Here is a 15,854-nt window from a genome sequence, read left to right on the forward strand (position 1 = left end):
GGGCTACAGATCAGGGCCTTGTTCTGAAAGAAGAAAAGAGAAAGCAAGTACCAAGAGAACAGTGTTCAGATAAACCATGTGGACCGCTTTGTTGCTGTTGTAGTAACAATAAGAGAACAGGAACATCTCTCTCAAGGCTATTTTAGATGGCATTTTTGTTGTTATTTTGCGACAGGGTCTTACTATGTTATCCTACTTGCCCTGGAACTCTCTGTATCATCCAGGCAGGCCTGGAACTTTCACCCTGCCTCCTTCGTACTAGGATTGAAAACCTGTGCTACTCTGGGTTTAGATTGTATGTTTTAATGACAGATTTACCTAGACATTTGCAATTTATTTCCTTACTGTCTTAGAGGGTCAAGATCCAAGTGCCATCAAGGTATGAAGTATTTCTCATTGGCGTACGGAAAGCTGCTTTTTTATTTATTTATTTATTTTTAAATTTTTTAGAGACAGGGATTCTCTGTTAGCCCTGGCTGTCCTGGAACTCACTCTGTAGACCAGGCTGGCCTCGAACTCAGAAATCCGCCTGCCTCTGCCTCCCAAGTGCTAGGATTAAAGGCATGCCCCACCGCCCGGCCTGTTTGTTTGTTTGTTTGTTTGTTTGTTTGTTTGTTTATTGGAAAGCTGCCTTCTTACTGTCCTCATATGGCCTCTGTGTCTAGAGAATACACCATGATACCGTTGGAATTGAAAGTAACTAAAACTTTATTTTACTTGTGTTTTTTATTTTTTTATTATTTTATTTTATTATATGTAGGTACACTGTAGCTGTCTTCAGACACTCCAGAAGAGGGCGTCAAATCTTGTTATAGATGGTTGTGAGCCACCATGTGGTTGCTGGGATTTGAACTCAGGACCTTCAGAAGAGGAGTCAGTGCTCTTAACCGCTGAACTGTCTCTCCAGCACCTTTACTTGTGCTTTTAAGCATGGTATTTATTTTTTTGTTGAAACTCTATGTAGATCTTTCTCTTCTGTCTTATAGTTTCATTATTGTTGCTCAATAATGATATAAATCTATTTCTGTTATTCCTTTTTAGGTTGTGTGTGTGTGTGTGTGTGTGTTGTGCTTTTCCTGTTTCTTTTGGCTGCTTTTAAGATCTGTTTATGACTGACAGTGTGACTCAGTAGCCGAGTGCTTGTCTCGAGTGCCTGATTCTCTCTCTGGTTTATTCTCAGCACCCCTTAATTCCAGGAACACAGTGTCCTAGGGCTCTGTAGTTTTTTCTCTTGAATTTGCCTGAGTGTTTTGCATGGTTAGTTTGTACTTGATGTGTGTTCTATTGGTAGATTTTATTTTAACAAACTTATTTTCACTTCTTTGTTTTTGGGACAGAATCTTCCTAGATAGCCTTTGGTGTCCTTGAACATAATAGTAATCCTCCTGCCTTAGCCTTTCGAGATCTGGAATTAGATGTGAGGCACTAGGCTCAGCTCATATTTTCACTTTAAAATATTTTTATTTAGGCCATGTCATGGTAACATATTCCTTTATATACCCTGTTTTTAACCTACACAAATATATATTTTTATGTATTTAGCTTCGTCATAGAACATGTGCCTAGAATGTGTAAGACCCTGGGTTCCATCCCCAGCAATATCACCACTAAAAAGAGACGTACGTTTCATGTAGTGTGGCTTGTCAGAACACCCACATATAAGCCAAGAACAGGTACAGATAACAGAACAACAGTAGTAGTAGTAGTAACAAATACTTCAAAACAAATTTAAGTGGGCCAGGTTTAGTGGTATATGCTGCACTCAGGAAGCAGAGGCAGGTAGATCAAGGCTAGTTTGGTCTATATTGCAAGTGCCAGGCTAGCCTGGTTACATAGTAAGACCCCATCTTTAATAAATAAATAAATAAACAAACAAGTAAATAAATAAATAAGGGCTTGTGTGATGTATGGCTCAGCAAGTACAAATGATGTCAGCAAGCCTGGACAGCTGAGTTCTGTCTCTGGACATGCATGGAGGAGAGAACTGACTCCCACTAACTATCTCCCGGCCTCCACCCATATTGTGCCATGCAGGTATGCGCACACATAAAATAAAACAAGTAAATATGAACATATTAAGAATAATAAATGTGGTACATAAAATTTGTATATAATTATTGGAGTTGGGGATTCAGCTCAGTGGTGGGTGAACATGTGCCTAACATGTGTGAGACCCTGAAAAAAGTACAGATTTATGTAGGTGGTGGTGTTTTGGTATGAGTATGCTGTGTTGGTCACCCTTCCATTCCTGTGACAAAATAAATACCTGAGAAAACAGAGGGAGGAAAGATTATTTTGGTTTAGTTTCAGTCCACAGTGACTGGCTCCATTGCCTCTGGAGTGCTAATGCAGACATTATGGGAGCGCGTATTGGAGCAAAACTGTTCATCTCAGCAGGTAAGATGCAGATGGTGCCTAAGATGGACAAGGGACAAAACGTCAGACTTAGTATGGTCTCCTTCCCATGCACAGCAGACTTCACACATACTGGTTTTTCTAATCTTTACTAACTGTAGGCTAGTTCTCATTGACCAGCCTCCAGTTTTCTTCCCAGAGTCAGCCATGCAATTCTCACCTTCTATGACATAAGCTTTGCTGTTTGTGTGTGTGTGTGTGTGTGTGTGTGTGCGTGTGTGTGTGTATGTCTGTATGTGTGTGTGTATGTATATGTGTGTATGTCTGTATATGTGTGTGTATGTGTGTGTGTATGTCTGTATATGTGTGTGTATGTGTGTATGTGTGTGTATGTATATGTGTATATGTCTGTATATGTGTGTGTATGTGTGTATGTGTGTGTGTATGTCTGTATATGTGTGTGTATGTCTGTATATGTGTGTGTATGTGTGTGTGTATGTGTGTATGTATGTGTGTATATACATATGTGTGTATGTGTGCGGGTGTGCGTGTATGCATATGTGTGTATGTGTGTGTGTGTGTATTTGGAGATGGGATCTCCATGTAGTCCTGGCTGTCCTTACTGTATAGACCAGGCTGGTCTCAGATTCACAGAGATCCACCAACCCTTTGCCTCCCAAGTGCTGGAATTAAAGGTGTGCGCCACTATACCTTGCCAATGAGATAAACTTTTCAATCTTTGGATATTTTAAACATAAATGAAAGTAAGCACAGTGAATCGAGGGATTCACAGTCTCTCCTCCAGTCTGGGGTGGAGTATATGATAGCCAGCCACCCTGGTCTCACCTGAGCTAGCACCCTTCACTTCCGTTTTCATTAAATGAAACTTGTAGTGAATCCTGTGGTGCCGGTGTATTGAGGCATTGTTGTCTTGTGTGCTCTGACACAAGTGATCTTGAGAGACTGAGGCAGGATTGTGAGTTTGAGACCCTCCCTTCCTCCCACCTTGTAGGTTGCGTTCACAACTGCTTGCTTTGCTCTGGACTCAAGCTTTCCATGTTGAATGTGGAGACCTGATTGGTCAGGTGACTGCTGGGGCTACACTCTTGCCTGGGAGTACAGGGTATCTCTTTTCATTTCTCATATTGTTTTATTTGTTGAGTTGGAATCCTCCTGCTTCAGGATACAGGTGTCTGTATTACTTAGACTTTCAAATATCCTATTTTTTTTTCCAGTACTGGTATCAATTTGTAGAATTGTTATAAACAGTGGGTAAGCGCTCTACCACTGAGCTGTATCTCTAGGTCTCTCCTCATTTGTAAACTTTATTTTGAGACAGTCTTTCTGTGTTGCCCAGGCTAGCTTTGGACTTGCTTTCTGTCTCCTGAGTAGCTATTTTATAGGCTGAACCACTAGGCCTAACCAAAGCATTAGTTGATTCCCTTTCATAGGGGCTATTGATATCTAGCACTTCAAAGTGCCAAACTGTTCCTAGCTTTTTCCTGGAAGGGTTCTCTCCCATTCTCTGGAATTTGTGTTTGTGTCCTGTGATTCCAGCATTTGAGTCATAGGCTTGCCTCTCTCTCTCTCAGCACTTACTCTGTCAGGTCTTGCTTGTGTAAGTGTATTTATTTCCCTTGTACTTGTTTTTTATCGGGCTTAGAAGTGTGAGTTAGTGTGGCTTCTAAGAGGATCTGTTTGAGCTGAGTTGGTTTTAGTGGCTTTTGCTCATGTAAGCACAAGGGGGCGCTGTGGAGCTGCGGTCTTTTCTGCTTTTAGTCTTTCGGATCCCATATGCAGCCCAGGTTTGTGCCTGACTTTTTTTCTCAGTTCGAGGCCAGCCTTGTCTACAGAGTGAGTTCCAGGACAGCCAGGGCTACACAGAGAAACCGTGTCTCGAAAAACAAAAATAAATTAATAAATATATTTTAAAAAAATAAATTAATTAAAAAAAAAAAACAAAAAAAACCCCCTCTACATCTCACTATGCAGCCTGGGCTGGCCTCAAACTCAAAATCCTTCTGCCTCTACTAACTGGGTGTTAAGATTACAGATGTGTGCTACCACATCTGGCTTTGTGTGCTTACCACATTGGAGGTGACTTTTCCCTGCAGGGCATCTGGTGGAAGCAGACTCAGTTTCTTCTTGGTTCCCATTCTGAGTTCTTGGATTCTCTCAGGTGTTCTGACTTCCTTGAGTCATCTGGGTTTTTTCTTTTGTTTTTGTTTTTGTTTTTCGAGACAGGGTTTCTCTGTAACCCTGGCTGTCCTGGAACTTGTTCTGTAGACCAGGCTGGCCTCAAACTCAGAAATCTGCCTGCCTCTGCCTCCACCTCCCAAATGCTGGGATCACAGGTGTGAACCATCAAGTCTGGCTAACTCTCTGGTTTATGTAGGAGTTTCAGGCTCAGAGGCTGATGTGGGCAGGAAGCTCAAAGAGTCATTTGTTGCCCAGTGAACACTGCCATCTCTAAGCCTCGAGTTCCTGATCCGGGCCGTGGCCGAGGGACAGCTGTGTCCTCTGCTATTCTTGGTGATGTTGCTGTGAGCTTTGGAAGGCCTGGGAGATTTTTACCTTTAGAGCTCAGCCGTGTTTTTACAGTGTATTTGCTAAAATTGATCCAGTGTCTGAGCCAAGTATTTTATAGTTAGAGGATGTTTAGAAATATTTAATCCAGTGCTAGAAGCAGAGGTTCTGGTTACAGTCTGGCAGCTTTATTGCCTATGAATTATAGGGGATAAGGAGGCGAGAGCTGCTCCTGAGAGCTGCAGCCCTGCTCCTGGGAGGCTGCGTGTCTGTCAGAGCTTGTACTTGCAGACATTGTTCTTCTTCGGTTTGCTGTTCAGCACTGCACCAGTTGTTCCTTCAGCTTCTTTCTTGTGTGTCCTGTTGACAGCAGCTGAAAGTTTGCCAAATGATCTGTCACCTCTTGTCTTCAAAGGCTGGAGCTGATTTAGTGCCACGAGACACCTCTGGTCAGGAATGACCCACAATGGTTCTGTGAATAGCTTCAGAGAGGAAACGTTCTTTAGCCACAAGTCATGTCAAGTTGGAGCAGAGCAAGTAGAATTGTGGCAGCTCTTTTGGAAAGCAGGCCTCTTCTTCAGTCTGGGAGCAGGAAGGCTGTGCCTGGGAATCTGTCTTATCAGAGTGAAAGAGTGTTGGCATCTGTTTGAGGGTATGTTCTTCACAGGGGCAGAAACCAGCAGAATTACCCCTGTAGTGTGGTGACTCTCTGCCTCTGGGGGATTTTAAGCCAGATGTGGTAGCACACATCTGTAATCCTAACACCCAGTTAGTAGAGGCAGAAGGATTTTGAGTTTGAGGCCAGCCCAGGCTGCATAGTGAGATGTAGAGGGTTTTTTTGTTTTTGTTTTTTTTTTTTAATTAATTTATTTTTTTAAAATATATTTATTAATTTATTTTTGTTTTTCGAGACACGGTTTCTCTGTGTAGCCCTGGCTGTCCTGGAACTCACTCTGTAGACAAGGCTGGCCTCGAACTGAGAAATCCACCTGCCTCTGCCTCCCAAGTGCTGGGATTAAAGGCGTGCTGCACCACCGCCGGGCTTAGTTAGAATTTTTATTGCTGTGATAAAACACCACTACCAAAAGCAACTTGGGGAGGAGGAAAAGGCTGCTTTGGCTTATACATCCTGGGTCGCAGTCATCAGGAGAGCAGTGCAGTAGTGACGTAGAGGCCACGGAGGAACGCTCATTCTCATGGCTTGCTCAGCCTGCTTTCTTAAACACCTGACGGGGGGTAGCACTCCCACCAGTGGGCTGGGCTCTTCCATACTGATTGCTACTTCAGAGACTGCCCACAGCCACCCTGTAGCTGCCCGCCTGCCTGCCGGGCTTTCAGGCTTTCAGTTGGCTTCTCTGTTGCCTGCTTCAGCCTGACAAACAAAACAACGGAACCAAACCCACCAACAGGACAGCTGGGGTTAGGCTGGGACCTTGCTGATTGTGGCAGCTCGTCGAGGCCTGTAGATGAGCAGACTGAGATGTGAAATATCTTGTAAATCAGTGGTTGCATCATCTGTGTCTGGATGCTTGTGACTCAGTGTCACCTCATCCAGTCTAGGACTTATGTGGGGCCACCTAGATGGATGGGGGCCTGAGAGTGTGTGGGTTAGATAGATATGGATGATAGATGATGATGGAGGCCTGAGAGTGTGTGGGTTAGATAGATTGCTATGGATGGAGAGCTCGACACAGGCCAGAGGGCCAAAGGCAGAGAAGGAGCCATACAGAGAAAGAGCAGGAGGACTGTCCTCGAAGCCCAGGTGAGCACAAGCTGTGCTAACACATGCAGTCAGATGGCTACGTGTGTTTCATAGCTTTTAGAATATTGGTAAGAGAAGTTAAATTTCAGAGGGTATGCGCTGATATGTATAACGCCAGGAAAGAAAGACTTCTGTTGTCTTAAAATCAGGAACTTGTTTTCTTTGTAGGCCTTTAAATGGTAGCATTTGTCCTTTGAAGCTGTCAAAACGTTGTGGTTTGGATTTGGGGGAGTATGGCATTGTGACATGTTATCCTTTGAACAGGCATGGCGATTTGTTGTTCCTGTTTCCCTCAAGCCTTGCTGGACCCTCGTCTGAGATGGAAACATCGACCTCAGTAGGGTTAAAGGCCTTTGGTGCTCCTAACGTGGTTGAAGATGAGATCGATCAATACCTCAGCAAGCAGGATGGGAAGATTTACAGGAGCCGAGACCCACAGCTGTAAGTGCTCATAGGGCCCCTGCCAGGGGAGCTTTTAATGGATCATAAAGCGAGTATTTAAGAACTGAGTGTGCTGGTGGCTTTAGTAATCTTAGCCCTTAGGGGCAAAAGCTGGAAGACTGTTGCAAGTTCAAGGTCAGCCTGGTTTATATGGTGAAATCTGGATAGCTCGTGAGACTCTTGTCTCAAAATAAAAAAAAAAAAAAAAAAAAAAAAAATTAAACATGTTCCATGTTAGTAAGTGTTTGATAAAGGTGAAAAATCTGAGTCTGACCTCCTATTATCACATTATTTTACTGCATGTTATACAACTTTTTAGTAGATAAAACTTTAAAATAGATTCCATATAAAATGTTTTAGGTGTATGTGAATACTAGAAACTCAAAAGGTGTCTAGAGACAGGTAGGGTCTATTTTGATGCCTCATGAGATGCATGTCTCCTCCAACAGAGGTAGGAAAAAAGACTGATGATAGTTGATTTTTTTTTTTTTAACAAGTGTAAGGGCTGACTCTGACCTCTTAGGAGCAATGGTATGACTTTCAGTAGAATCCCTGGACCCTGGTCCCGAGATCCGCTTCTGGATATTCACTTGGTACCAGGTTATGTAACATGCCAGTGAATGTGCATTCCTTTATTTTAGAATTTTTTGCAAATTTTAAAAGAGAAACCAGTTAGGGATTGGTGAGATGGCTCAGCAGCTGAGAGTGCTTACAGTTCTTGCAGAGGATCCAGGTTTGATTCTCAGGATCTATGTGGTGGTTTGCAGTTGTCTGGCCTCTCTGCACCAGGCACATAATATAAAGGCATGCATAAAGGCAAAACACTCATACATGTAAAATAAAATTGAAAAGTAAAACAGAGAAACCAGCTAGAAAGATGATCTACACTCAGATGTGAAATTATGTGCATGGAGGCTGTCTGTCTCTGCAGCAGGTCTCTCTATTTTCAAGTGTATCATTGTGTAATTGCAGTCAGGTGCTGACATTGGGATCCTGGCTCTAAATGCTGCTTCAGCAACTCTTACATCAGAAGGAATGCCAGCAGTGCCACTCAGCTGCAGGACGGCAGGTTCAAAGACCCCTGCTGCTGCTGCTGCTTCCAAGGGACTCATTAAAGTGGGCTTTCTTGGTCCTTCACAGCCTGCTCACAAAGATGTTAATTCTGCTCTTCAGAGAGAAGCCTGGGACCTCCAAGTGATGGAGGAAGCTCGTCCTTTCTGTCTTTTCCTTTCTGTTTTGTTTTGTTTGTTTGAGACAGAGTTTCTCTGTACAGCCTGGCTACCCTATAACTTGCTCTGAAGACCAGGCTGACCTCAAACTTAGAGATCCGACTGCCTTTGCCTTCCCAGTGCTGGGATCAAAGGCCTGTGTCAACCCTGCACAGCTCTTCTTTTCTTTTTTCTTTTCCTTTTCCTTTTCCTTTTCCTTTCCCTTTCCCTTTCCCTTTCCCTTTCCCTTTCCCTTTCCCTTTCCTTTCCTTTCTCTTTTCTTCCCTCTCTCCCTCCCTCCCTGCCTCCCTCCCTCCCTCTCTCCTTCCCTCCCCCTCTCTCTTTTCTTTTCTTTTCTTTTCTTTTCTTTTCTTTTCTTTTCTTTTCTTTTCTTTTCTTTTCTTTTCTTTTCTTCCTTCCTTCCTTCCTTCCTTCCTTCCTTCCTTCCTTCCTTCCTTTCTTTCTTTCTTTCTCTAAATATTTATGTATGTGATTATACTTGCTCTCTTCAGACACACCAGAAGAGGGCATCAGATATCAATACAGATGGTTGTGAACCACCATGTGGTTGCTGAGAATTGAACTCACGATTCTGGAAGATTAGTCAGTGTTCTTTCTTAACCTCTGAGCTATCTCTCTGGTCCCCCTGCCTTTTTCTAATATTTTCATTTTAAACATGTTATTTTTCATGCTGGAGATTGAATACAACCTCATGTGTTGTTTATTTTTTAGTTGGTGTCCTGTGAAGTAGTTAACATTGATGAAGCCATGGGTTTGATGTGTTGGTTAGGGTTTTCACTTTCCTTTTTCTTCATTTCTCCTTCCCCCTCGACAGGCTCCCCTTGTGTAGCCCTGTCAGCCAGTCTGGTCTTGAACTTGGCTCCAGTCTTCCTGCCTCTGCCTACTGAATGCTGTGTTTACTGGTTTAGGTGATCCATCCTGTAGTTTTTTTCTGGTACGTACCAGAATAAATAACTTATAGTGGAAACATTTGTTTGTGTACCACCAACAGAAATTCTTATTTTGTAGAGAAGCACTTTGCTGAAATGTGATGTACATTTTAAGTATCACAAATATTGGGAAGTAGCAACAGAAAGTAACCTCTGCCCTGTGCTTTTCTTCTACCCCACGCATTCTCCAGATGCCGCCATGGTCCCTTGGGCAAGTGTGTGCACTGTGTCCCACTGGAGGTGAGTCTGCAGAGGAGGCTTTGGCTCAGCAGTGTGCTTGGCTGCTGCTGAAGAGCTGTCTAAGCATTTTCTTGTCCTAAACTTGGGTTTGGCTTTTAAAGATTTTCTCTATTGTCTTGGGCCTTTTATTCCCAGTCGGACAAATGGCACAAAGAATCTGAGACGTATTTATGGGAGTGACCTTTTAGGGGGATTGTGAGTTGCTGAGGCATTTGTTTTGCTGTGATGATGGGGAGGGGTACTTACAGATAATTCTTCTCTGACACGTAGCTGGGCCTCTCCATTCCTGCTTGTGATGTTTTTGATTTACTGTGTCTGAATCTTAGGTCTCCTGCTGATCTATCTGTTCTCTCTTTGTCTGTCTCTCTCTCTCTCTCTCTCTCTCTCTCTCTCTCTCTCTCTCTCTCTCTCGTGTGTGTGTGTGTGTGTGTGAGTGTGTGTGTGTGTGTGTGAGAGAGAGAGAGAGAGAGAGAGAGAGAGAGAGAATGAGAACTACCTCTGAGGTGCAAGCTCTCTCCCTAAGCTATATCCACAGGCATTTTGTGACTTTGCAAAATCTCCTTAGGGCTTTTGTGTTTAACATGAGTTCATTTTATCTCTAAGAAATGTGACTAGTACACACCCCCTTGAGTCGAACCTTGAGCTAGAGAAGACTCCTTAGCCTCCCTGTGTCTCTGCCTTCTGGTCTGATCCCCCCCCCCCCCACACACACACACACACAAGGTTCAGAAGTCTCCCGAATGCTGCAGAATTGTGACCATCCCTTTTCTGTGTGTGGTTTGGCAGCCATTTGATGAGGACTATCTGAACCACTTGGAGCCTCCTGTGAAGCACATGTCCTTCCATGCCTACATCCGGAAGCTGACTGGAGGGGCTGACAAGTAAGTGTTCCCGTGGCCCGGCACACAGACTCTTCGAGCAGACTCTTCACGCAAGTCTGACGATTATAGTTTATTGTCACGGGGCGTGGGAATGGAAAAGTGAAGCAGTGCAGTGAGGAAATAGTAGAGTGTTGCCTAGTCTAGAGGCAGGGAGAACCTGGTGCATGTCCTGCTGTCACCACAGTGCTCAGGGAGGTAGACAAGATGTACAGCTGTTGCAAAGACAGCTACTCCATGAGCATCCCAGCTCCCCTGCTCCCCAGGGCTCTCCCAGTGTGTCAGCTTTACCACCTTCGTAGGGGCTCTAGTGAGCAGACTTGGCCAGGCAGAGCAGCTTAAGCGCTTCCTCTTTCCCTGAGTGCTGGTGGTGGCAGTGGCCAAAAAGGTGAACTAAGTCAGGAATTGTTTGATTTTCTTAAGACAGCCCTTGCTGATAAGTCACCAGGGTTTTTTTTGTTTTGTTTTGTTCTGGTTTTTGTTGTTGTTGTTGTTGTTGTTGTTGGTGGTGGTGGTGGTGGTGGTGGTGGTGGTGTTTTGTTTGTTTGTTTGGTTAAAAATGATTGCCTGATTGTAGCTTTTCTCAGACAACCTGCCAGCATCTAAAATGACTTTTTATTTGTTTGTTTCTTTCTTTTTATTTATTTATTTATTTTTGGTTTTTTGGATTTTTTTTTTTTTTGTTGTTGTTGTTTTGTTTTTTTGTTTTTTTTCCGAGACAGGGTTTCTCTGCATAGCCCTGGCTGTCCTGGAACTCATTCTGTAGACCAGGCTGGCCTCGAACTCAGAAATCCGCCTGCCTCTGCCTCCCAAGTGCTGGGATTACAGGCATGTGCCACCCCGCCCGGCTGTTTGTTTCTTTCTTTGAGCTAGAATTTCTCTGTGTAGTCCAGGCTGTCTTTGAACTCACTTAGTAGACCATACTGGGCTCAAACTCAGAGATCTGCCTGCCTCCACCTCCCTAGTGCTATGATTAAGGAAAGGAGTGGGCTACCACCACTGGCTAAGGCAAGGTGGTCTTAACTCATCTCAAGCTAGCCATTCACAAGCATCTAAGTATTTTGAATCATCATCAACAACAAAAACATAACATTTTTGTTTATAAAAATGTCACATGGTATAAGTTAAATATGTATACTTTTTATGGTCAATTATTTCTTTCCCCTTTTTTTAAAAAAAAGATTTTATTTTATTTAGTACACTGTAGCTGTCTTCAGACACCAGATGAGGGCATCAGATCTCTTTACGGATGGTTGTAAGCCACCATGTGGGTGCTGGGAGTTGAACTCAGGACCTTTGGAAGAGCAGTCAGTGCTCTTAACTGCTGAGCCATCTCTCTAGCCCCCATGGTCAGTTATTTCTGAATGAAGCTGGGGGACAGGCAAAGAGAATGGAGGTTGGTGGAATGATTCCATTAGATAAGGTACTTGCTGCTAAGCCTGATGAGCTAAGTCCAATCCCTGGCTAGAACTCACATGGTGGAAGGAAGGAAAGAAACAACTGTTGCAAGTTGCTCTCTGACCTCTGCATGTGAATGCACACACATATACACAAGCACACTAAATAAATAAAACAACTATTATCAAGGAAGAAAGTAGAATGGACCATTCTGTAATTGAGAAAACGGATATTACTTACACAGAATTACTATAGGTCAGTTGTAGGCCTGGTACACTAACTCATGGATAATCTAAGATGATGCTTTTTACTTTATAGACAGAACGACTGTGTAACTGTCTGTATCCTAATCAGCTTTTTCTAAGACTAGGCGTGTTATACAGATGTGGATCCTGGGTGGATAATGTCATTATTCACTCGCACACTACTTTCTCTTGGTGGCACAAGCTAGATAATGGTTTTTCAGCAGTGCTCTTGAGAACCTCGTGAGTGTGGGAAAGAGCTCTCTGCCCCTCCCTCTACAAGACACTGTAGAAAGTGGGGAGCTCCGAGCTTCTGCTTCACTGGCGATAGTGCCTTGCCTTGTGTTCTCACCCCTGAGAAGCACATTCAGTGGATGCGAGTTGGCTCTCACACCCTGGTCTGCTGCCTGACTCTGTTGTTACATTTAACTCGGTCTTGTTTTCCCTCAGGGGGAAGTTTGTTGCCCTGGAAAACATCAGCTGCAAGATTAAGTCCGGATGTGAGGGACACCTCCCTTGGCCAAACGGTATCTGCACCAAATGCCAGCCTAGTGCCATCACTCTGAACAGACAGGTAAGCAGCCTGTGTCCCTAAGATTGGTTTTCATGCCTAACAAGTGGACACTTACTTTGTGACAAATTCTCTAGTCTGTTATTCATTCATTCATTCAAGTTATATTTGTAGTTATTTTTTTATTTTGTTTTTTGAGATAGGGTTTATCAGCCGGGCGTGGTGGCGCATGCCTGTAATCCCAGCACTTGGGAGGCAGAGGCAGGCGGATTTCTGAGTTCGAGGCCAACCTGGTCTACAGAGTGAGTTCCAGGACAGCCAGGGATATACAGAGAAACCCTGTCTCAAACAACCAAAAATAAAAGAGAGAGAGAGAGAGAGAGAGAGAGAGAGAGAGAGAGAGAGAGAGAGAGAGAGAGAGAGAGAGAGAGAGAGATAGGGTTTATCTGTAGCTCTGGCTATCTGAACATTGTCCTAGAGGCTGGCCTGGGACTGCTTCTGCCTCCCAAGTGCTGCGATTAAAGGCTTGTGTCACCAGCAGCAAGTGCTCCCCCCAACTGCTGAGCCATCTCTCTAGTTCCTCTGGTGTTTTTAGACATAATCGTGGCAGTAAGTGAAACATAAGTTTCTGGTGCTTGCAGGTGTGGGGCCCGAGTTTAGGTTCCATTTGGTTGGCTAGTGCAGAGGATAGATTTTTCTTTTAAAAACAATTTTAAATATTTTTATTTTACATGTATGTGTATCTCACCTGCTATGCACATGGCCAGAAAGATGTTGGAAGCCCCAGAACTGCAATTATTATCAGCAGTTATAGGCCAGTGAGTGCTGTGAACTGAGCCTCTGGTGTTCTAATAGAGAAACCATTGAGCCGTCTCCTCAGACTTCCCCTTCTGAATGTACTTTAGTTATTTTGTTGTTGTTTATTCTGAAACTTGGGGTTTTCTAGGAGATTCTTTTTTTTTTTTTCTAGGAGATTCTTAAGTGCTTAGGGCTTGTGACTTTACCTGTAAGCGTGAGAGATCTCTCAGGTTCAGAAGAGCCTGGCTGAGATGCGCTGGTCCTGCCTGTCCCTGTAGCTGACGAGAACTGTGTCTTCTTCCTCCTGGCTCTGCCAGCAGTGTCTAACTTCTTAGATTGTGATTGAGAGTCTTACCTTTTTTAAAAATAATTCATTAATTTTTATTTTATGTGCACTAGTGTTTTGTCTTCATTCGTGTCTGTGTGAGGGTATCAGATCTTGGAGTTACAGACAGTTGTGAGCTGCCATGTGGTCGCTGGGAATTGAACCTGGGTCCTCTGAAAGAGCAGTCTGTGTTCTTAACTGCTGAGACATTTGTACAGCTCCAAGTCTTTGGAATCTTAATCTTCCTTAATTACTTCATTCTTATTGGAAAGCTACTTTTCAGTTTGGAATCCTCCATGTTAGGTAAAAACAGTGAGGTTAAGTCCAGTTTATTGATTGATGAAATTCTCCTTTCCCTGTCCCCCACCCATCTCTAAGAACAGAGCAGTTTGCCTGTTTTCCCTCCTCCCTCCTTCCCTCCTTCCATCCTTCCCTCCCTCCCTCCCATGTTTAGAGGCAGTCTCTAACAGTTTCCAGGTAGGCATCAAACTCAACACACTCTCCATTCTGCACTGTAAGACCCCCCAAAACCAAGGGTGCCCCAGCACCCCATGCCCCGGAAAGCAACACCCAAATCACTCCCTTGTGGGGCCAGGATCACCTATTCAAGGCCTTTTTGCCTAGCTCTGAACAAAGGGCAGGCTCTGGAATGTGCAGTGTTTGGGGCTCCTTAGAAGGCTGGAGTTAGGCTGTATTTTCTGTTCTTTCAGCACCAGCCTCCTGAGTGCTGGGTTAGAGCTGTCTGGGTCACCGGTGGTGCCTGGCCAGAGTAGGGTCCTTAAGTTTGCTTTTGTTTGTTGTTTGCTTCAGGGCCTTAAACTCTAGTGCACATGCAAGGCAAGTTAGTGACCAACCACTGGCAAGGTGTGGATTACACCTCTGAGCTTGTGTCGCTGAGAACTAGGGCTGGGTCCAAGCTAAAATAAAAACAAAACGGTCCTGGGTGTGGGTCAGTGCTCTTAACCGTGCATGCAGGAGGAGTACAGATGTGTACACAAGCAGAACACTCCTACACATGAACCAAAGCTAAGGAAATTAAAAAACAACTAGATAATGTTTTCACTAGATTGGTTCTTGAAAGACAACATTGTTTCTGATGGGGTGTTTTCATTTAAGCTTTTGTTAACCTTTGTTAACTACAGAAATACAGACATGTGGACAACATCATGTTTGAGAATCACACGGTTGCTGACCGCTTCCTGGACTTCTGGAGAAAGACAGGAAACCAACATTTCGGGTACTTATATGGACGGTACACAGAGCACAAAGACATTCCTCTCGGCATCAGGGCTGAAGTGGCTGCGATTTATGAGCCTCCTCAGGTACAGAGTGCGGGGCTTGGGTATCAGAAGGTCTGGGCTGTCTGTAAGGTGCTAGTGCCTTTCCCATTGTTTCTCCCTTTGTTTTTTCCCACAGTTTTTCTGTCGCTTGCTGTATTGGGCATGTACACATTACACACATATATGTGATAGTTATTTCCAAAATTATTGGAGAATAGGCTCACAGCCTTCAGCCTTGCCTGGCACTCACAAAGCTTAGGGTTCAGTTCCTTCCACTTTATAATGTATGTGGTGGCGTATACCTGTAATCCCAGCATGGGAGAGGTGAAGGCAGGAGGATCGAGTGCCTACCTTTTTTCTCCCAGCACTCAGGAGGCAGAAGCAGGGATCTCTGTGAATTTGAGGCTAACCTGCTCTATAGAGCTAGTTCCAGGACAACCAGGGCTATACATAAAAACCTGTTCTCAAAAATAACCCAAAAAACAACAACTACAAAAAAGAACTTTAAGATATTCCTTAGCTACTTGCAAGTTGGAGGCCAGTCTAGCATATATGAGACCTTCAATGAAAAAAAAAAAGTCTGACTTCCAAAAGGAAATAGATACATAAGGACAGAAACCAGCCTTTTAATGTATTTGTGTATCTAGGTCTATATGTGTGTGTCTGTGCATGCCACTGTGCATGAGTAGAGGTCAGAGGAAACTCGCTGGCCGCAGCTCTCTTTCCACAAGATGGGTTCCAGGGATCAGGCTCAGGGCATCAGACTTGTGGGCAAGTCTCACTTCAGTATTCTGGAGGTCACTGTGCACCTCTCACTCTGCTAGCTTCTTAGGTCATCTGACCCTGGGCCCCCTGTGACTCTGGGGCTCGTTTCAGGGTCTGCAGGCATGACAGGAGTAGAGTGTGTGGCTCTGCAGAAGTGTATGTCTTCCCTGCCTTT

At 44.0% G+C, this 15,854-nt stretch overlaps 1 protein-coding gene across 2 annotated transcripts in view; it reads left to right on the plus strand.

The window, feature by feature from the left end:
- Positions 1-15,854, plus strand: part of Nploc4 (NPL4 homolog, ubiquitin recognition factor) — a 59,263-nt gene that overhangs the window by 11,213 nt on the left and 32,196 nt on the right. For both annotated transcript variants that reach the window (XM_052197599.1, XM_052197600.1), the window contains 5 exons: positions 6,908-7,084; positions 9,434-9,482; positions 10,269-10,363; positions 12,451-12,574; positions 14,777-14,956. In XM_052197599.1, the coding sequence (XP_052053559.1) occupies positions 6,908-7,084; positions 9,434-9,482; positions 10,269-10,363; positions 12,451-12,574; positions 14,777-14,956 (625 nt within the window). The remainder of the gene's footprint in view (positions 1-6,907; positions 7,085-9,433; positions 9,483-10,268; positions 10,364-12,450; positions 12,575-14,776; positions 14,957-15,854) is intronic.

The sequence above is a fragment of the Apodemus sylvaticus genome, chromosome 10 (genome assembly GCF_947179515.1).
Source record: "Apodemus sylvaticus chromosome 10, mApoSyl1.1, whole genome shotgun sequence".
Taxonomy (NCBI): Eukaryota; Metazoa; Chordata; class Mammalia; order Rodentia; family Muridae; genus Apodemus; species Apodemus sylvaticus.